The sequence below is a fragment of the Rhincodon typus genome, chromosome 5, assembly GCF_021869965.1.
Source record: "Rhincodon typus isolate 14 chromosome 5, sRhiTyp1.1, whole genome shotgun sequence".
NCBI classification, from domain to species: domain Eukaryota; kingdom Metazoa; phylum Chordata; class Chondrichthyes; order Orectolobiformes; family Rhincodontidae; genus Rhincodon; species Rhincodon typus.
In genome coordinates, this window is record NC_063336.1 from 52,897,582 (window position 1) to 52,920,885 (window position 23,304).

General features: G+C 39.1%; 1 protein-coding gene across 6 annotated transcripts in view; it reads left to right on the forward strand.

Moving 5' to 3' along the window:
- The window catches only part of hdac1 (histone deacetylase 1), a 77,121-nt gene that overhangs the window by 28,619 nt on the left and 25,198 nt on the right, over nt 1–23,304 (forward strand). For all 6 annotated transcript variants that reach the window (XM_048596961.1, XM_020534799.2, XM_048596963.1 and 3 more), the window contains 7 exons: nt 3,790–3,864; nt 3,968–4,106; nt 16,758–16,899; nt 17,991–18,083; nt 18,271–18,379; nt 18,496–18,636; nt 19,996–20,104. In XM_048596961.1, the coding sequence (XP_048452918.1) occupies nt 3,790–3,864; nt 3,968–4,106; nt 16,758–16,899; nt 17,991–18,083; nt 18,271–18,379; nt 18,496–18,636; nt 19,996–20,104 (808 nt within the window). The remainder of the gene's footprint in view (nt 1–3,789; nt 3,865–3,967; nt 4,107–16,757; nt 16,900–17,990; nt 18,084–18,270; nt 18,380–18,495; nt 18,637–19,995; nt 20,105–23,304) is intronic.

Genomic DNA, 23,304 nt, shown 5'->3' on the forward strand with positions numbered 1-23,304 from the left:
ACTCATCTCCAGCTGCTTCGTCAATGATGTTCCCTCCATCATAAGGTCAAAGGCGGGAATATTTGCTGATGATTGCACAATGTTCAGCACCATTCATGACTCCTCAGATACTGAATTAGTCTCTGTCCATTTACAGTAGAACCTGGACAACATGCAAGCTTGGGCTGATAAGTAGCAAGTAGGGAAAGACAGTAGTGTAGTGGTAATGTAATTGGTGAGTAATTCAGAGGTCCAGCATAAAGTTCTAGGAGCACAGCTTCAAGTCTCACCATGGCAGCTGGTGGAATTTGTATTCATTTAGTAAATCTGGAACACAAAGATAGTGTCAGGATTGGTGACCATGGAACTGGCATCAATTGCTATAAAAACATATCTGTTTCACTGATGACATTTTGGAAATTAAGTCTGGTGTCCTTACCTATGCTAGTCTACTGTGACTGCAGACTCGTAGCAATGTAGTGACTTCTAACTGGCTTCTGAGATAGCCAAACAAACCATTTAGTTCAAGGGCAATTAGAAATGACCAATAAATGCTCACCTTGCCAATGATGCCCACATCCCATCAAGAGCATAAAGCAAAACAACGTAACATTTTCACCATCTCAAGTTCCAGACATGAAACATCTCCAACAAGAAGGAATCTAACTATCGCACCTCGATGCCCAATGACATTACCATCACTGAATCCCCCACGATTAACATCCAAAGATCACCATTGACCAGAAATTGAACTGGACTGACTATGTAAATATTGTGGCTACAAGAACAGGCTAAAGGCTAGAAATTCTGCAGCAAGAAACTTTCGACCTTTCTCCTTAAAGCCTGTCAGGCATCTACAAGGCACACATGAAGAGTGTGATGGCATACTCTCCACTTGCCCAGATGAGTGCAGCTCCAACATCACACAAGAAACTTGACACTATCCGGGGCAAGGCAGCCCATTTGATTGGCATCCATCCACCGCTTTAAATATTTACTCCCTTCACCACTGATGCACAGTTGCAGCAGTGTGTGTACTATCTATTCGATGTATTTCAACTACCAAGGCTCCTCCCTCCAAAGCACGTTCAAAATCTGCGATTTCTGCTACATTGTGCTGCAGATGCAACACTAGCTGCAAGTTCCCTTCTAAGCTATATGCCATCCTGACATGGAACTGCATTGCTGTTCCTTCAGTGTCACAGGGTCAAAAATAGCACTGAGGATGCCCCTGCAGCCTAAAGACTGCAACAGTGCAAGAAGACAGCTCACTACCAACTTCTCCAAAGTGATTAGAGATCTGTAGTAAATGCTGACCTAGCCAGCAACATCCAGATCCCTTTTTTTAAATCCACTCATTAAGTGGCTTCTACATTTCAGCAAGCATATTAATTATTCAAGATTTTTTAAAAAAATTAAAATATATCTAGATACAAAAGCTAGAATTCCATTACATTTTCGATTTTTTTTTTTGTACCTGCTCATGAAATTTTATGTAGGTACGTGGACGTTCCAAGTTTGTATGGACCTTCCAAGTTTGTATGGACCTTCACTATTATGAAAGTTTATAGTAAATGAAGCCACATTTTCCTAAAATGGAGTCCATTTGCCCATTCACTTACATTAAAATTAGGAGCAGAAGTAGTCTACTTGACCCCTTGAGCCCACTCCATCATTCAGTAAAATCACAGTTGATCAGATTACAACATTAACTCCACATCTCCACCTCCTCAAAAACCTTTCACCTCCTTGCTTATCAAAAATCTATCCATATCTGCCTAAAAATATTTGAAGACTCGACTTCCACTGACTTTAGAGGAAGAAAGTTACAAAGATTCATGATCCTCTGAGGAAAAAAATTTGTCCTCATATTATAAAGGTGCCTCCTTATTTTTGAACAGTGACCACTAGTTGTGGATTCTCCCATAAGAGGAAAAATCCTGTCCACAGTCACCCTGTCAAGCTCAAAGGATCTTACAGTTTCCAATTAAGTCAACTCTTGCTCTTCTAAACTCCGGTGGACACAAGTCCAGTTAATCTAACATTTCCTCATAAGGCAACCTGCCCAATGCTGGTGTTAATTTCTGATGTGGAGGTGCCAGTGTTGGACTGGGGTGGACAAAGTCAGAAGTCACAACAGCAGGTTATAGCCCAACAGGTTGATTTGAAATCACGAGCTTTCGGAGCGCTACTGTTTCGTCAGGTGAAGGTGAAAACGAGTTCACACAAGAATGCAACTATCGTGTTATGGGAGAACTACCTGTACTCTTTGTTTCTTGTCAACGAGCCAATCTTTTGTCCAGGCCAATATGTTAATCACACACCATGAGCTTTTATTTTCCATAATACCCTTTTGACACATCACTGTTTTAAATACCTAATGGAAATCTAGTACAGTACATCCAGCATTTCCTCTTAATCCACAAAACATGTTACTTCCTCAAAGAATACCAATAACTTGGTTAAACATAATTTCCCTTTCACGAAACCGTTTGACTTTGCCCAATTATCATGACTATCTCGAAGTACCCTGTTGCCTTTTTAATAGCTTCCTGTATTTTTTGTATGACAGATGTCTGGTTAACTAACTTGTATTTTCCAGGATTCTGATGCCTTTTTGAAGAAAAAGGTTGAATCTATTATTATCATTCTTTTAATGTTGCGTTCCATCTACAGTGTTTACGTTGCCACCTGTCTTTGTATCATAAACAAACATGATGGTGTGGCTCTTTCTTGTATCATCTAAGTTGGTCGTAAATACAGTGAATGATTGAATCCTCAAAACAAATCCTTGCAGACACCACTAGTCATATCCTGCCAGTTAGAATATTTGATGATTATTTTTATTCTCAAGCTCCTGCTGCTCAGCTTATTTCCTAAACAAGTAAGTAATTTCCTTTTGCTTCATGAAACTTCAGTTTAGTTAATGGACTGTTATAAGGGTTAGGGTTTAAAGAAAAGTCTTCTGAATGTCCAAGACATTAATTTCCCATGTCAAATACTGTAGTCACACCTTCAGGACAATTATACAGGTTCATCGTGCATATCTGTCTTTTAAAAATCTACACTTTTATTTGATCAATTGAAATTTTTCAAGGTGTTCAGGCACTTTATCATTAGTTAATGGCTCTAGTAATTTCAAAACAACAGATGTTCGACCAACTGATCTGTAACTCTCTTATTTTCTTCCTCACTGTTTTTCAAGTAGTAGAGTTGTATCTGAATTTTTTAATCTAAAGGAAATGTTCTCAGATGGAAAGAGCGGCAAGAATTACGGTTATCAGCGATTATGTCCTCATGTTCCAAAATATGATTTAAATATTTAATTTGATGTATCAACTGAACCATTACTGTTCTGAAGCTGGTGTTAGTAATAGAAGAAATATGGACCAATGATTTGAGCTTGCCCACACAGATTCAAGATATGAAACAAAAATTGAAATCACTGGAGAAGCTCAGCAGGGCTGGCACCATCTGGTGAGAGAAAATAGTGTTAATTTTTCATGTCCAGTGACCCTTCTTCATAACTGACTTGAAACATTAACTCTGCTTTCTCTCACCAAATGTTGCCAAATCTGCTGAGTTTCTCCGGCAATTTCTGTTTTCATTTCAGATCTTCAGCATCCCAGTTCTTTATTTTATTTTCATATTCATTTTCATATTTTAAAAACATCTACTGTATTGATACTGATATTCTGAATAAACCCAGTGACAGACTCTTTTAAAAATTAATCTAGTCTTTTCATCCTTCATTTTAGTATTCACTGGGCTTGCACAGAAAATTTTAAAAATTGTGCTTCATTTCTACAGTTAATGTTGGAGAAGATTGTCCTGTATTTGATGGAATGTTTGAATTTTGTCAGTTATCAACAGGAGGTTCAGTGGGTGAGTGTTGAAAATTTTTCTGGGCATGCATGAAAAAAACTCGTTGCAAGTAAAATTTCTGTTCAACAAGTCAAAATAATTTTCTTATTCCCTTTCTACATAGCTGCAGCAGTAAAACTCAATAGACAACAGACTGATATTGCAGTCAACTGGGCTGGAGGTCTTCATCATGCCAAGAAATCTGAGGCATCAGGTTTTTGTTATGTCAATGACATTGTTCTCGCCGTTCTAGAATTATTGAAGTAAGTAAAGCAGCTGATGTCTTTTTAAGGGAAATAACTGATATTGTTTGGCTTATTTTATAGAACTATGTTGTTCGATTGTATGCATAATCAACGAAACCTTCTGTGAATTAAATTTACTTAAGGGACAATCAAGTCTAAATTGACACCAGCTAAAATGTTCCAAACAATTTTCCAACCATTGGCCCAGAATTACTAGATAAAGACAAAAAATAATACAGATATGCAATGTTAAAATGGTTACTTAGATGACCCAGTCTCTGCTGCTGCTTATCCTACATGGATTCCATGGATCCACTCTGTTTCCATATCCCTATCTTATTATCCCTTTGTGGTTTCCTTTGGTCTTCACAATTATTTGCTGAATCTCTTATTTTAGTATGCTGTGTAAATTTGAATGCTGTTCCATCTAATTTGAATCATTAACAAAAGCAAAGAGCATATTTTGTCTCAAACAATACCCATGGAGCACACTTTCCTATTCCTAGCTACACAGAAAACCATCTTCAAATGCTAGTGTGCCCCCCTTCTAACCATTTTCAGCTCAGAGTTAGGGTAAAAGGACCTTCTTATCACCCCAACATTCCCTAGTACTGTCCTGTGTTATACCTTGGGAAATGTCTTCTGAAAGTTCATGGATACCACATCCACTCCATTACATATTTCCTTTGCATCATATCCTCTATTAGAGAGCTTCAATCATTGTCAAACGTGATCTTTTTTCTTTGAAGTCCATATTGGCTATTTCTAACACAGAATGCTGGAAAAACTAAGCAGATCTGGCAGCATCTGTAAGCAGAGAACAGTTAATGTTTTCAGTCTGATATGACCCCGAACTTTTGAAAAAGAGTCATACCAGACTCTCCACAAATGCTGCCAGATTTTTCTCCGAGCTTCTCTGTGTTAGTTTCAGATTTCCAGCGTTTGCAGTCTTTTGCCTTTATTGGCTACTTCAAATTTTCTTATCATCTAGATAGTTGCTAATTTCATAATTTTAAGATTCCAAAATTTCACCTAACCTAAACGAGAAAGTAACTAACCAATAATTACTGGCTGATCTGTGCCTCCTTCTGAAATTGTGTATTTAATTGCCCTTTTCTAAAAAAAAAAATTGGTTTATTGGGATCTATACATTGTAAGCAAGACCAGCATTTACTGCCCATTCATACTTACTCTTGGGGAAAGTGGAAGTGAACTGCCTTCTTGAGCCACTGAGGTCCTCATGGTATTGATACAACCACAGTGTTTTTCGGGAGTGAGTTCCAGGATCCTAATCCAGTGACAGTAAAAGGATGACCATATGGTTCCAAGCTAGAGCAGCTTATAACATTGAGTGAGAATAGTGATGTTCCCATACATGTGCTTCTGTTGTTCTTCTAGGTGATATAGGTTGAGGGTTTGTTAGGTATCTGTTGAAGGAGGATTAGTGAATTGCTGCCTCATACATTATAGCTGGTACCCGTTGATGCTACTCAATACTCGGGCAGAGGTAATTAACATTTAAGGTGGCGGATACTGTGTGATCAAGTGGACTGCTTTATCTTGGGTGTTGTTGAGCTTTATTAGTGCTGTTGGATATGCACCCATCCAATCAAGTTGTCTGTATTCCATCATGTGCCTGACTTGTGCCTTGTCGATAATGGACAGGCTTTGGGAAATCAAGAGGGTGAGTTACCTGCTGCCGAATTCCCAGCATCTAACATATATAAATATTGTGGCTCTAAAGACGTTGCTTCCAGTTCATTTTCTGCACAAAGGTAACCCCACAAGATATTTATGATGAGCGTTTCAATGAAGGTAAGCTCAGTAAGCTTTGCACAATCAGTAAGGAAAGATCATATCAGGAGTGAGACATGGCCTGAGTAAATGTATATTTTTGGGATTTTGGAGCATGGGAATTCAGTGTAGAGGGGAATATTTGCTTTTTGTATCCTTTATCATTCATACTTTTGTAAGGTCTTTTTGTTGGGATAAATTGAAGTCCAGGATCAGAGATCCAGCACAAAACAGAGTGACAGCACAAGAAAACCATAAGTTTGTTGCTTGGTAATGGCAGCTAATTTGACTGTTATAAGTTGCTTTCAGATTAAAGGCTGTAATGAAGGCTGGAACCGAGGACCCTTGGGAGTGAGCAGATTGTTGTTGACTAAGTGCTGCTTAATAGCATATCAACAACACCTTTTCATTGTTTGGCTGATGGTTGAGAGTAGAGTGATGGAGTGGTCATTAACCAGATTGGATTTGGCATATTTTTTGCGTACAGAACATACTTGAGTAATTTTGTGCTTGTTGGGTTGATGTCAGTGTTTTAGGTAAACTGGTAGAGCTTGGCTCAGGGTGTCGCTTGTTCAGGATTTTAAGCCTCTAATAGTAGAGTTGGGATGTTGTCAGAAAATATAGCATATGTGGTATCTAATGTTCCAGTGTTTCTTGAAATCATATGGAGTGAATTGAGTTACGTGAATATTGGCGTTAGTGACAGAGGAGATCTCAGGAGGAGGCCAAGATGGATTATCCACTTAGGACTTCATGCTGAAGGTGATTTCAGCCTCATCTTTTGCACTGATGTGCTAGGAGCTCCCATCATTGAGGATGAAGATGTTTTTGGAGTCTCCTCCATTGGTTAGTTCTCTAATTTACCCATTATCATTTATGTCTGGATTTTCTTCTTTCACAGAATGGGAATGTCATCACCTATGGTAATTTATCACCAATCCCTACTTGATCTTGAGAAGGTAATGTTGAGTTGCCTTCTTGAACCATTCCAGGCCATGCGCTAGAGGACCCACAATGCTATCAGGAAGGGAGTTCCAGGATTTTATAGCAGCAACAATGCAATTAAAATGGTAAAGTTCCAAGTCAGGATCGTATGTATCTTAGAGTGGAACTCGCAGGTAGTGGTGTTCTCAATGCACCTCCTACTCTTTCCTCTGGGTGGTATTCATTGTAGACTTGGAAGATGCTATTGAAGGAGATGTGGTGAATGCATCTCGGAGACGATACACACTGCTGCCACTATGCAACAGTAATGAGGGGAATTAAAGTTTAAGGTGGTGGATGGAGTTCCAGTGAATTGAGCTGCTTCATCCTGGATGGTGTCAGGTTTCTTGAGTGTTGTTGGAGCTGTACTTATCCAGACCAATGGAGAGTACTTCTTCAATCTCTTGACTCGTGCCATATAGGTAGTGGAAAATCTTTGGGGAGTCAGGTGGTATGTTGCTGATTCGCTTTAGTATCTATAATATTTATTTGACTGGATCATTTCTAAAGCTTTGGCAATACTGCAGTAATTTGTTTTAATCCGTTAGCTTTGGAGTGCTAGCTCTATTTCCTGTTGCACCCACTGGATTTATTCTTACCTTCTGGAGGCAAGAGTTGACCTGAAGTGTTGTACCTTCTATCATTTATTTGGCTGAGTTTTGAAGAAGTCTTAAAAGTGACATCATAGGACAGTTGTGAGTTGACTGGTTTTCAATCAGCAGCTATTGGAAACGGTATTTCAGTAATTTTGAAAATCGAAATTAGTGCAGGATGAATCAAAAATTTGAAGGTCGGGAAGGGGAAATGATTTATCAGTGAGAGTGAATAATGTCTGTTTTCTAATACTCTTCAGTTTCTAATTAATAGCAGAAGAGTAGGGTTAAAATAAGGAAAAAGGAAACTGAAGTTAAATCAAAGTGTCTATGCTGTGGTCTGTGGGGAGTCATGGAATTTCTAGTGACACAAGTGAGTCCATGTGCAGAAAGTGTGCAGGCTGCAAACATGTGAAGTCCAACTTTCGTAACTCGAGCAACAGCTGAGGACTTGGAGGTGCATTCTACATGGATACCACATCCAGAGAGGTTAGAGGCAAAGATGGAATGGGAGACCACCAGGCAGTTCACAGGATGTACACAGGTAGTGCAGGAGTCCTCGAGGTCCAACTCACTGATCAGTTTTCTGTCCAGGATATTAGTTTGAGCGATGGATCCTTGGAGGAGTGAGCAAGAGTCACCACGGGGGACCCAGCTGTCTAGGAGGGGAGAAAGAGTGGAAGTAGCGTTCTGTCGGGAGATACTTCAGTAAAGGAACAGACAGGTGATTCTGCAGCTGTCATAGTGATCCCAGGATTGTTTGGTGACACCCTGGTGTTGAGTACAAAGATGTCACGTAATAGCTGTAAAACATTATTCTGGGAGAGGGTCAATAGCCAGACATTGTGGTCCATGTTACGACTAGCAGTAAAGGCAGGAAAGGGGAAATAGTTTAGCAGTTGGAATTTAGGAAGCTAGGTAGTACATTAGTAAGCAGGACCCAGAAAATAGTAGTAGATTGCTTCCAGTGCTACAGGCAAGTGAGTTCAGAATTTGGAAGATAAGACATTTGAATGTGTGGCTTGAAAGATAGTGGAGGAGGAAGCTTTTTAGATTCTTTTGGCACTGTCACTGGTTCTCAGGGAGACAGCATTTCTACAAACTGGGTTGTATCTGAACAGAGCAGGCACTGAGTTCCTATTGAAGTGCATTTTGCGAATGGGAAGGTTTAAATTCACTCCGCAGGGGTGTGGGAACTAAAAGAGAATATTCGAAATTAATACAGTAAACCATTTTTCTTTGTCTCTGATTTTCTTCTAGTATTTTCTGCAGATTTCGGATGTGTTGCAGCATTTATTTTTGATTGGGAAGACCACAAACCCAATTTTATTTCAGATGCATTCAAGCACCGATCATATGTGAAAATTCGCTGTCCTTTCCCTGAAGTTCAGAATTAATCTCATTCATTTGTGATGATATATTTATAAGAAGCCCAAAGCCAAGCAACCACTCATTGTCTGACAGCTTACGGCACACTTCATTCCTTGTTATTTAAAAAAAAAGTGAAGTTCTCAAGCATCAGATCTAAAATTCTTGGCAGGACTTTCCATCGACTTAACCACCTCATATCAGCATGGAGGATTAGTTCACTTAGGTAGATTTAGGTTCGTTGAGTAAATAGTTAAACAAGCAGTGCGAAAGGGTTCTTACTCAAATCAAGTTTACAATCTTTGCTTTTATTACATGAGAAAATTCCATAACTTTATTTCCTAATGCTTGCTGGTGGAATTCAAGACTATTTCTGCAAAATGCAACATGGCCTGCATTTAAGCCAAGAATAGCTTATGCACCATATGTGGTGATGAAAACCGATTTCTTGATTGGAATGTTTTTCTCAAGCATGTACCTTTTTGAATTTATTGTAGGTGACTTCACCCTTTGCCCTCTCTTTAAGGGGAAAAGAGTCAAAAGATCCTCTTTAGTTGTCATGTCTTTATTAAGCGTACATGCACAGTTGGCTGGGCTGTGTTGATCATGCCTATGGATTCATCTGTCTGTAGTGAGAAGCATTCACGGTCCTTCATGTCCTGCCATAGTTGCTAAAAGATATATTCAGACAAAGATTCCACTCCCCTTGCTGTTGTGAAAGCACTAAATGATATGCTGTGGATGTATGGATTGCCATTATTATTTCTTCCTTGTTCTTGAAGTCTTTAAGTAAAGAGTTAGCAGACAGGTCGTTACTTTGTTAATTACTTCGCCATCTATGAATGATTTCTTGTGTTTTGCTTGAAGATGGCAACTGTGAAATGATGCTTTGGTGCAGGCCTTACCTTTTGCTGCTGTTTAGGAAGAAAGGATGACTGTTGAGCTTACAAAATGGCCTCCAGTTTGTTAACACTGTTTGTCTATGGAATGCTTGTCAAGGAAAAACTGTCCTTGAATTTAAGACCAAAAGACCATAAGACATAGGAGCAGAAATTAGGCCATTCGGCCCACCGAGTCTGCTCCGCCATTCAGTCATGGCTGATAAGTTCCTCAACCCCATTCTCCTGCTTTCTCCCTGTAACCCTTGATCCCCTTGATAATCAAGAACCTATCTAGCTCAGTCTTAATTGTACTCAATGACCTGGCCTCCACAGCCTTCTGTGGCAGTGAGTTCCATAGATTCACCACTCTCTGGCTGAAGTAGTTTCTCCTTATGTCCGTTCTAAAAGGTCTTCCCTTTACTCTAAGGCTGAGCCCTCGGGTCCTAGACTCTCCTACCAATGGAAGCATCTTCCCAACATCCACTTTGTCCAGGCCATTCAGTATTCTGAAAGTTTCAATTAGATCCCCCCCTCATCCGTCTGAACTCCGATGAGTATGGTCCCAGAGTCCTCAAACGTTCCTCATATGTTAAGCTTTCCATTCCTGGGACCATTCTCATGAACCTCCTCTGAACCCGTTCCAGACCCAGTACATCCTTCCTGAGATATGGGACCCAAAACTGCACGCAACACTTCAAATGTGGCCTGACCAGAGCCTTATAAAGCTTCAGTAGTACATCCCTGCTTTTATATTCAAGTCTTCTCAAAATAAATGCCAACATTGCATTTGCCTTCCTGACTACTGACTCAACCTGCAAGTTTACCTTGAGAGAATCCTGGACTAGAACTCCCAAGTCTCTTTGGACTTCAGACTTCTGAATTTTTACCCCATTTAGAAAATAGTCCATGCTTTTATTCTTCTTACCAAAGTGCATGACCTTACACTTTCCCACGTTGTACTCCATCTGCCACTTCTTTGCCCACTCTGCTAACCTGTCCAAGTCCTTCTGCAACCTGCCACCTCCTCAATACTACCTGCCCCGCCACCTATCTTTGTATCGTCTGCAAACTTAGCCAGAATGCCCACAGTTCCTTCATCTAGATCATTAATGTACAAAGTGAAAAGTTGTGGTCCCAGCACTGACGCTTGCGGAACTCCACTTGTCACCGGCTGCCATCCTGAGAAAGACCCCTTTATCCCTACTGTCCGCTTTCTGCCAAACAGCCAATCTTCTATCCATGCTAGAGCCTTGCCCCTAACACCGTAGGCCCTTATCTTACTCAGCAGTCTGCTGTGTGGCACCTTATCAAAGACCTTCTTGAAGGCCAGGTAGATAACATCCATTGGCTCTCCTTGGTCTACCCTGCTCGTTACTTCCTCAAAGAATTCTAGCAGATTTGTCAGGCATGACCTCCCCTTGATGGAACCATGCTGACTTTGCCCTATTTTACTATACACTTTCAAATATTCAGCAATTTCATCCTTTACAATGGACTCCAAAATTTTACCCACGACTGAGATTAGGCTAATCGGCTTGTAATTTTCCGTCTTTTGCCTTACTCCCTTTTTAAATAGGGGTGTCATGTTAGCCATTTTCCAGTCCTCTGGGACCCTCCCTGACTCTAATGATTCCTGAAAGATCACCACAAATGCTTCTACTATCTCTTCAGCTATCTCCTTTAGAACTCTGGGGTGTAGTCCATCTGGTCCAGGTGATTTGTCCACCTTCAGGCCAATCAGCTTTACTAGCATCTTTTCCTTGGTGATGGTCACCATACTCAGCATTGCCCCCTGATTCTCTTGAACTTTTGGGATATTACTCATGTCTTCCACCGTGAAGACTGACGCAAAGTAATTATTCAGTTCCTCAGCCATTTCCTTGTTCCCCACTACTATCTCTCCACTGTCATTTTCCAGTGGTCCAATGTCCACTTTTGCCTCTCTTTTGCCCTTTATGTACCTAAAGAAACTCTTACAGTCTTCATTTATATTACTGGCTAGCTTACCCTCATATTTAATCTTCTCCCTCCTTATTCCTTTTTTTGTTGCCCTCTGTTGGTTTTTGTAAACTTCCCAGTCCTCTGGTTTCCCACTGCCCTTCGCCACATTATATGCTTTCTCTTTTGCTTTGATGCTATCCCTGACTTCTTTAGTCAGCCATGGTTGCCTCATCCTCCCTGTACCATGCTTCTTTTTTCTAGGGATGAATTTATTGGGCATCATCATATGGTGCCATTCCAAATTCCTGTTTTTACTTATCGATATGCTTTGGTGACATTTAAGCCAAACACACTTGCCTTTTATGGCTCTGAACAGTAATTCAGTTACTTGTTGTGGAAATTGTACATTTTTTTTGGTTCCTTTTCGGATGGTCTGGCTTCTTCATCATTATTGCTTCACCTTGCAGTTTGCGACGTCACTCTGCAGCTAGTCATGCTGCAGATATGCCTTTGGATCTGGTGAAGGCATGCAGGCAGGGCTTGAGATCAACTGTCAGGGATTAACAAAGCAAGGGAATGTAGATGGGCAGTGAGATTCTTCATCAGAGACTCTGCAATTAAGCAGTTGAATGTCATGTATGTGAAGAGGCTTTTGTTCAAAAACCAGGGAAATTTCTGTTTTATGGTTAAACTATAAGATGCCAATAAAGTGCTTTTAGGTTTTTGTTGCAGTAAATGTCTTCAAATGTGAAATTTTTCATATCATCCTTTTTGCTATTAACTCTAAATTTACATTTCTTTTTGTAAGTTATTGATGCCTGCAGAAATTTTAACCAACATTCCCACAGCTGCACAGCATCTCGGAGGTCTGTGCATGCCCAGTGGTGTGTGGACCCATTGCTTCTGGTTCTGGGAGTTGACATTGTGCACATACCTTGAAGATACATGCAGCAGCAGAAAAAATTGGAGGGAGCATAAATGTTAACAGCCGTTTTGGTACAAGCGTGTGGCTTGTTAGGATATTTCAATGGACATTTAAGAGTCAACCACGTTATTGTGGGTCTGAAGTTATTTATAGGTTAGTGAGTTTCCACCCCTGAAGGACAGAAGTAAACCAAAGGTTTTAATGACAATTTGGTAGTTTCCTGATCATTAGTCATTAGAGTAGCATATCATTTGATTTATTAAATTCTCCCAGCTGTTGCAATTTAAACTTGTTTCTGAAGCATTAGTCTGGGCCTCTGGATAACTATTTCAGTAACGTTGTTATGTTACCATTTTCTCAACATAACTTCTGGGCCTCTGTCTTTCTATCCTGATTACCCATACCCACAATCCCAGGTCTTGATGATCCTTTGTCTTAAATAATATCTCCAGTTCTTATTATGTTAATATATTTCTCTTCTCACTTTTAAGTAGTTCACTTTCTTAGGTGAATATGGAAGCAAAGTGCCTGTTGGATATACTTACCAATTTCTATATAGCTTTCCTCAGGCCTGACCTCATACTTAACAATTCTCTTTTCACTGATTTATTTGTATACTTTACAATATTGTGAGATTGTTTTCATAATCTCTCTTTATTCTTGTGCTTCTGTTTACATTTTTCTTTATCTTTTTACATTCACTCATTTTTATATCTGTAGTTCCCATATACCCTCTTCAATTTTAGTTTGTTCCTAATCTCTTTATTTATTCACAGCACCCTGAAACTTGAAGTCGTCTTCTTTTTTAATGGTATGTATTTACTCTGCAGCTTTTCAGTCCCTTTTATAACTGTCCTATGAATAACCAACATTCCCTCGTATCAATTTCTCCTCCTGTCTCACCTCAACTAACTCATTCAACTTGGAAAATTTGCCTGATTCCAATCTGGTACCCTTGTAATAGTACTACCTTTTTTCCTTTGCATTTTGTCATTTTAACTATTTTAGATTATGACAACTCACTAGATGTTTACCCACATGTAATTGACCAATCTGATCTATCCAGTTACTTACAAATAGAGCTAGTAAATCCTGTTACTCGGACACAGGTGAATATAATACTTGAAGAATAAATAGTGTATATAGTTTAGAAAATTCATTCTTTTTCTTTGCTAAAGCCCTCTGTTTTAAGCATGTAATCAATCATAGGATAATTTGTTCCTATTCTTGCCAATGTATCTATATATTTTCTTTTCATATCCCTGCGACCAATTTGAGGTTGGTGTGAGTGGGATCACAATGCAGTTTAACTTGTTTAAAAACTTCATTTATTTGTAAGCATATTGATACTGAATCTCCTTTCAGTTTACATCACTGTGATATTGAAATGCTTCAGAGTCAGAGATGTGTCTTTCAGATATACGATAATGTTAAATCAGTCTGCCCTCTTATGTGGCCATAAAAGGTTGAATGTTACCATCTATAGAAGAGCAGCGGAGATCCCCTGTGGCTTGACATCATTTTCTTTGAACTGACATGTAAAGCAGATGATACAATAGCATTGTATTGTATATAGTGAAACTCTGAAACAAAACCAGGAAATGTTGGAAATATTCAGGATGTCTGGCAAAATCTAACAAAAAAGAGAGTTAACATTTGACCTGAAAAATTAACTTTGTTTCTGTCTTCACAGATGCTGCCGGACCTACGGAATACTTTCAGCATTTTATCTTCATTTTCTAAAGCAAATGATTTTTTTTTTACTTTTAGTGAAATATGTGGTCTGCAAATTAGCTGACACATTTCCGTCTGTTACAACAGTGATTATAGTTCAATATAATTTATTGACTGTAAAGCACTTTGGGACATCTTGGGGTCATGAAATGCACTATATAAATGCAAGTTCATTTTCTTTATTTCTTCTTTCATTAGTATCACCATACTTGTTTTAACATTTCTGTTGTAAAAACATATTTATTTTCCATTCTGGAGTTTGCAGCAAATGTCTGAACTTTTGCTCCAGAATCAAATTCACAGAGTTGGGAAATTTTCCACTCTGCATACCCAACTTGGGAGAACTGCCCTGACCCACTGGATTTTTGCACCGGCTGTCTTGGACTGGAGTCAGGCCTGCCACCTTGGGAAATAGTTTGAGGTTACCACAGGTCCTGCCACATACCAAGGTGGACTGTTTAGCGGGACTCTTCAGTGCTCTAAAACTTTGATCTAGAGTAACCAAATCAGTAAGGCCCCTTTAGCCTTTAACCCCACTCAACCGTTTGCTCCTCATGCTCCTTCCATATCACATTTGACCCCTCTGCCTTTCTCTATGGATCCTCATAGCCTCCATGCCAAGCTATGTTCATGTAACTGTTGAAAAATTCACTATATTTAAGAAAGAACTAATTAATAAAACACCCATTCAGTGCATTGAAATGACTTTAAATATATAATCTATTATAAAATCAAACAATATAGACCCATATCAAAAATAGCTAAACCCTTTATATCCACTTGGAGCTGTCAATCAAATTGTGAAATTACAGCCTCTTCCCATTTAGGACAATGATAGGTTCTGGAAGCAGTACAAATATTGTGATTATAATACCATGTTTCAGGCCTATGATAGCAAACAGCCATTAATATTGCAAGAAGGATTTCTTTTCAACTTGGAGTAACAGTAGGCTGTATTCTCCAAAATTTTAAAAATATAATACAGTTAGAATTAGGCTTGTTGTTGTATGTACTCAAGTACAGGGATACATGAGTGCAGCAAAAAATGTACAAATTGCCATTTCCGGTGCCATCTTAGATACAAAGATACCTAGGTACAAAATCTTAGGTATAAATTAGAAAAGTGAAGAAATAAAAGTAAAGTTCAGCATTATAGTCCTAAAGTTCTAAAGCAGGGAGTCCACCCTGGACTCCACCTTGAAGAAGGGAGTAGAACATTTAAATATAAATCAATTCAAGGAATGATGGTGGTGTTATGGTAATGTTATTGGACTAATAACCCTGAGGCCCAAGCTCTGGAATCTTGGGTTCACATTTGCTATGGCAGGTTGTGGAAGTTAAGTGCAATTAATAAATTTGGAATTGAAAGCTTGCCTCAGTAATTGTGACCATAAAACTACCATTGATTATGATGATCAATGCATTGCTAATGTCATTTAGTAAAGGACAGCTGCTGTCCTTACCTGGTCTGGTCTACCTGTGACTCCAGACCCACAACAGTATGGTTGACTCTTAACTGCACTCCGATTTAGAATGGTAAACCGCTCAGATCAGATAGAGATGAACAACGTGTGCTGTCCTAGTGATGTCCATGTCCCAAAAAAAGTGAAGAAAAAGATCTATTTTAGTAACTTTCAGTTCAGCAGTTCCAAAGACCTTGTACATGTTTCATATTCGATAAGTTGTAAGTCTCACACAGTGGGAAACAAACTGCACTCCAATAAAAGTGTTTTTTTTTTAAATTTAGTGCTGAGTTCGATCCAGGTCCTGGCCTTTGGAGCCATCTTGTCTAAGACATGGAGCCCTTCTGTCTGTATGAAGATTTTAGTCGAACTTTCTGTTGTGCCATTAAATTTAATTCCTTTTAGTTTGTTTCTCACTTTATAGTACATGCACTTCATCTTTTTATTTTTCATATCTAACACTGCTCTTTTTCCCTTTGCCGAATTTTGCACTTCTTTCCTTTATTTCAGTCATTTCCCACTTCATAACACTGTTAATTATGATCTGATGTTATGCTTTCAGCTCATTTTATTTATTTTATATGCTATTGTTTTTGCTATGTTATTTCTATATGTATTATGATTCTCATTAAATCTCATTATCCTTTGTGCTTGCCTTTTCACTTTTGGCTGCTTCTGTTTACTCCTAATTTAAATGCACCTCACTTTCTTCTTTTTGCATTTTACAAATTGGCCTATATAACAAATGGCTGATCTGTTACTGCTGAGGGAAATTCTACATCAAGTACATATTTGCACAGTACAAATTGTTTTAAAATATTAAACAGGAGTGCAGAACATTCATATAGATAAAATAAAACCATATTATTATGTTCCCTCCTAACTGCCTGACATTTGGCTTTAATTGAAAAGGATGATTGTGCTCACATGGAACACTATGTTTGCAGGAAGCATAGACTAAAAGTGAATATGTTATATTTCCACAGATATCATCAAAGAGTTTTGTATATTGATATTGACATTCACCATGGAGATGGTGTCGAAGAAGCTTTTTACACAACAGACCGTGTCATGACTGTTTCATTCCATAAATATGGTGAATATTTCCCCGGCACAGGTGATCTTCGAGTGAGTATTTGTTTCAGTGTGAAAATGTTCATAAATACAAGCTTCAGCTTTGAACTTAAGTCATTTTAAGAACACAAGACTAACAAATGCGCAGAAGTGGCCTTCTGAAAAGTATGAAACATTGTGAATGGTTAGAAATTGCATCTTAGTAGATTATATTTGTCAGTGTGGTGATATTGTTTGCTTACAGCCTTATAACGTGATTAATGACGTTGCCTGCCTTTCAAACGTGGTGTTAATTTGTAGAAAATGGCAGGTTTTTTTGGTCTAAACAATAATATTGAACAATGAAACCTCAGTAAGTTATTCAGAACCTTTGTTTTTCGTAGTCTGATTTGGTTGGTTCTGATCTTTGCACGTCGATATTAATTATTGACCAGGTTCCAACGAAGTGACAAGTTAATAGATAATTCCTCAAGGAAGCAGTTCAGCAGTTTTTATTTCATTCTACTTAATGCCACACTAAGTATGATATAAATTGTGCCACGCTTTTAGCTGTGGTTTGTATAATAGAGTGTCTTTTCCCTTCACTTTTGCCTTGATTTGTAATACTGACCAGGCGTCTTTGATTCTGTTGCAATCTGCAGCCATGATGGCCCAGCAGATTACGTTGTAGTAATATATTCTGCCAGATGGTGAAACAGTATAGCAGCTGGTACTGTTTTCCCTTTCTAACAATGAAGATACTCAGCTATTTGAGAGTATTTGCATCCTTGCAATTTGGAAAGGTTTTGATTTTGCAATTGAAATCTGAAAGATGTCATTCTGATATGTTGTGCTTATGTAATACTGTTATTTGTCAATGGCTACAACTGTATGAAAGAAAGTATTTGGCTGACAGGTTAAACAGCACACCAAGATTAGCCAAATTCATTAGTATAAAATTTAACAATAAGCTATTGGGATTCCTATGATCCAGTGATAAAATTTGTAATGCAGGTTGCAACTTGAAGGCAAAATTAAGTGACACGCTAAAGAGACAAACGTATCTGAAAACAGTCGTATGGTCTAAATTTTCTTTGCACCAAAAATTAATGTTTGTGCCTCAAAATTGTCTCTGAATTCATATTTTCATTATTTTGTACCTGTAGGACATAGGTGCAGGTAAAGGCAAATATTACGCTGTTAACTTTCCACTCCGAGATGGAATTGATGATGAGTCTTATGAACAGATATTCAAACCAGTAAGTATTCTGAATTTTCCTTTCCTTGCATAGTAATTACTTAAACGCAACTGTTAAGTGATTGCACAACACTTTGAAAAAAGTTTAAAAATTTAGTATGATGTGTTGCCAGTTTTATTAAATCACTCATTGCAGTTTTATCAAAACAAATAAGGTCATCTAGCCTATGTTTCATTTTTTAATGCAGATTTTGACAAAGGTAATGGAAATGTACCAACCCAGTGCAGTTGTACTACAGTGTGGAGCTGATTCTTTATCAGGGGACAGACTTGGATGTTTCAATCTCACATTAAAAGGTACAAACAGGTTTAACACCATGTGTCATAGTGAAATGTAATGTTTTTGAAAAATATAATGCATTTTGATAGTTTAAAGCTGGCACTGTAATAAGTTCTTCTTGTTTGTTGCAAAGGTCATGCTAAATGTGTGGAATTTATGAAGACCTTCAACTTGCCTTTACTGATGCTAGGAGGTGGAGGGTACACAATCCGCAATGTTGCTCGCTGCTGGACATATGAGACCGCTGTAGCATTAGATACAGAGATTCCAAATGGTAATTATATGACACAAATTAGTTCTAGTAGTTCTTTACTTAGAGCCAACAGCATTGAAGAATACAGATGAGTTTCTGTTGAATGATTCCATATTTTGACATGTAAAATAACTGATGTTGTTTCTGTTTGTAAGAATTGTACATCCTGTAGATACAGCTAGTTAAATCAGAATACAGCACCTGGACACAATAAAATGAAAGTAAGTCAAATGGATGAGATAAAATTCCTAGCCATTAATCAGGGCTTGAATGTCAGTTGAGTTCTTACTATTCCTGACTCTAACTTCAGTTAATTCATAGAACCCTGACAGAAATGACACAAATGCCCATTTTCAGTCAGTTATTTTTCTGGAAGTTTCCCTGATGTCATGTCACAAACTTGCACAGGAGTCTCTTGTCAAATCAGTTAAATCTCAGAGTGTACTGTAGAATATCACAAACAAACTAGTAATCATGCTTCTGAGTTCAGCTTTTTTGAAAAAGCATATATGTGTGAAGTTTTATTTATTGTCACATATCTTGAAGATATAGTGAAAAGTGTTTTGTTACCACAATCTGGTTCCATTTTAAGCTACAATAAGGATAAAAAGAAATTACTTAACTAAGAGTTCATCTTCTGTTCGAACTGGGGTCTCCAGCACAGCTTCAGGGCTTTTGCAAGTTGTTCTGGTTCTCAAGGAGTCCCGCTCCGGGAACAGCAATGACGATGCCAATGCCCCAGGAGACCCCACCCCTGCTGCTGCCGCTTCACCATCACTGCCAAGAATCAGTCTCCGGACCTACCGTGGCCACGTGTCCTCACTCCACTGATGATGCCACCTAGCATGGTGACGAAACGTCTGAACAAAAACAAGCCAGCTGGGCGAGCAAGTCAACACCACATGCAGATATATCTGACTAGGGTACCAGTATTGTGTTGAATGTGTAATGCAGGACAGACTGTTTTCCCCAATTGGTCTTTGCCTTTTTTAACACTTCACAAATATTTTGTCTCATTTTATTTACTGAACCTCACCCTTTAACATATTGCCACTATTTCTTACTCCCTCGTTTATTTAACTTCCATCCTCTAAATAGACCAAACACTCCATATAGCGTGAAGTTCCACTTTTTCAACATAACCTATTATGGAGTATCTGCTGATTATTTTGTGGATTTTTAAGTGACCTTCTTGCCTGATGGCAGGTTGTAAGAGGTGTTATGTTGCCTAGTCAGCCTGTTTAATCTTGAGTTTGAGAGTCATTCTTTCTCTTTTGATAAGCTATTTATATAAAAATAGCATGGACTAACACTGATATTTTGCCAATGTTTTGATATTATCTTGATCTCTAGTTTACATTGCTTATTTTATGAACTTAGAATTACCGTACAATGACTACTTTGAATATTTCGGGCCAGACTTTAAATTGCACATCAGTCCTTCCAATATGATGAATCAGAACACATTGGAATACATGGAAAAGATTAGGTAAGTACTGTACTTTAGTTATCAGTCATGAGTACTTCTTGAGATTCCTGACCCACCAGAAGCAAATCTAGATATAGTAGGAACTGCCGATGCTGGAGTCTGAGATAACAATGTGTGGAGCTGGATGAACACAGCAGACCAGGCAGCATCAGAGGAGCAGGAAAGCTGATGTTTCGGGTCTGGACCCTTCTTCAGAAATGGGGGAGGGGAAGGGGGCTCTGAAATAAATAGAGAGAGAGAGGGAGGCGGTGATAGAAGGTGGATAGTAGAGCAGATAGGTGGAGAGACGACGGACAGGTCAAGGAGGCGGGGGATGAAGCTAATAAAAGTGAGTGTAGGTAGGGAGTTGAGAAGGGGGTTGGTCAGTGAGGTGGGAGGAGCGGATAGGTGGGAGAGAAGACGGATAGGTCAAGGAGGCGGGGATGAGAGGGAGGGTTGGTTTTGGGATGAGGTCGGGGTGGGGAGATTTTGAAGCTTGTAAAGTCCACATTGAGACCATTGGGTTGTAAGGTTCCACGGCGGAATATGATGTGCTGTTCCTCCAGTTTTCGGGTGGCATCATTGTGACACTGGAGGAGGCCCAGGATGGACATGTCGTCCAGGGAGTGGGAGGGGGAGTTGAAGTGGTTTGTGACTGGGAGGTGTTGTCATTTGTCGCGAACGTAGGTGCTCCTACGCGAATATGTGCAAATAAGCAAATATATGTAGCTTCTGATTTGGGTGTAAAGCCTTATGTTCTTTTCAACTTGCAGTTCAATCATGTTTCCTTTGCATTTTACGCAACAATGAGTTTTCAGATTTGGGTAGGAATTTGTGCATTGTGAGAATTCTGCAAATTGTGCTTTTGTTTGTTTGGATTCTGTCAACTGTTTCCCTTCCATATTGCAATCTATGTTGAGAATCCAAGCCTGATAAGTATTGTTCTCAAGTTTTCGAGAAGATTTGTAGCTTGGGTTGTGGATGAGGTTGTAGACATGCTCGCCGAGCCAGTGGGTTTGGTTGCAAACGTTTCACCACCTGCTGGGTAACATTGTCAGTGCATCTCCGTTGAAGTGTCAGTGTTCTGTCGCGCTTGTTATTTATATGCCTCCGTTTGCTGGGATGGTTGGTATTATTTCTGGTTTTGTTTCTCAGTGGTTTGTACACAGCGTCTAATTTAATGTGTTGATGGAGTTCCGGTTGGAATACCAGTTCTCCAGGAATTCCCTGGCGTCTCTGTTTGGCTTGAACGATTATGGATGTGTTGTCCCAGTCAAATTCGTGTCCCTCATTGTCCGTGTGTAGTGAGACAAGTGAGAATTTGTCATGTCTGTTGGTAGCTGGTTGGTATTCATGTATCCATATAGTCAGTTTTCTTCTGGTTTGGCCTATAAGTGTTTCTCACAGTCCTTATATGGTATTTTGTATATTACCCCAGTTTTGCTGATTTTGGGTATGGGATCCTGTTGGTTTGTGGGCTACTCTGATACCTAGTGTCTGAGTAGTCTCATGGTCATCTCTGAAATGTCCTTGATGTATGGTGGGGTGATTAGTGAGTCTGGTCGTGTTGTGTCTTCCTGTTGTGATCTGTCTCGGAGGTGATGGCGGATTGTGCTTTTCGGGTATCCATTTCTTTCGAAGACTCCATATAAGAATTCCGGTTCTGCTTTGCACAGTTCCGGGTTGCTGCAATGTGTTGTGGCTCGTTTAAATAGTGTCCTGATGCAGCTCCGTTTGTGGGCGTTGGGGTGGTTGCGAGTGGAATTCAGTATCTGGTCTATATGTGTGGTTTTTCTATGTACGCTAGTCTGGAGTTCCCCGTTGTTTTTGCATTCTACCATTATATCCAGGAAGGGCAGTCAGTTGTTCTCTTCTTCTTTCGTGAATTTTATCCGAGTAAGGGCATTGTTTATCTGTCGGTGGGTTTCTTCTAGTTTTGTGCGTTTAATAATCACAAAGATATCATCTACATATTGGACCCAAAGTTTGGGTAATGCCAACCACCCCGGCAAACTGAGACATATAACTAACAAGCCGGACAGAATACTGATGTCTAACTGGAGGCACACTGACGATGTTACCTAGCAGAGTGACGAAACGTTTGCAACCAAACCCACCAGCTCGGTGAGCATGTCTACAACCTGAAGTGTTGTTCTAGTTCATATTCCAGCATTTAAGACTGTAAAATACCGTTGTTAAATTCCCCATTAATTTAGTAAGATTGTTTGTTAAAGTATTCAGTAGAGTGGGAGAACTTTGAGCTTTGACGAAGAATGCATCACCAAAGATGCTTTTTATTTTCGATATTTCTAAGATAGTTCTTAAATAAAGTGGTCTTGGTAGATTATGTAAGTGGTCTGAACATCTTCCATCCATCCCAATATTGTCCGATTATGAACAATTGGATTTTATGAAATTACTTCACAGATGTGGGCATTACTGACTGGTCCAGCATTTATTGCTCATCTGTAGTTGCCCTTTGACAGGGTGGTAGTAAGCTGCCTTCTTGAGTCACTGCAGACTGTTTGGGTCACACTGTATATATTGCAATGTGACCCAAACTGCATAATTATGAAATGAATCAACATGTTCTACAATTTTGTTTTTGAAGCGAATGCCAGGGAATAATAGTTATGTTTAGACTCACTTAGGATATCCCCATATTAAATACTTTTCTGCATTAAAGTTCCGATAGAATTTCAAGTTGCTGTTGAATCATCTTACTTAAATGAGAATGCAGATGCACAGTACAAATTTGTTGCAAATTGCCATGTGCCACCTTTTCTATAAAATATAAAGTGGACTCATGGGTGTTCATATCGTTATTTCACCTCAGTGAATGATGAACCCTTAACAGACAATCCCTACTAAGTGTCTAGGATCTTGACCTTCCTAAACGCACTGGGTGGAATATGGTACCCTTTCCTGTGGTGTGTTTGAAGGTAGATGGACAATTAATCAAATCGGAATGTAGTTCGTGGGCACCTTGCCACCTTCCTGTCTCCACTCCATGTAAATCTCTTACAAGAATTATCATGGACTGTCATTCCATCCTTTTACCATTTGAGGCACTTTAAGTGGCTGGTGGTGGGCTCACCATGAACGGTGCGTAACAAGCAAAACAGTGCAGGATTCTTGCAGGCTCGCAATTTGTTCAAAGGCAATCAGTACCTGATTGAGGCATCTGGCATTCCAAAGCAGATAAGATGGTGAAGAAGTGT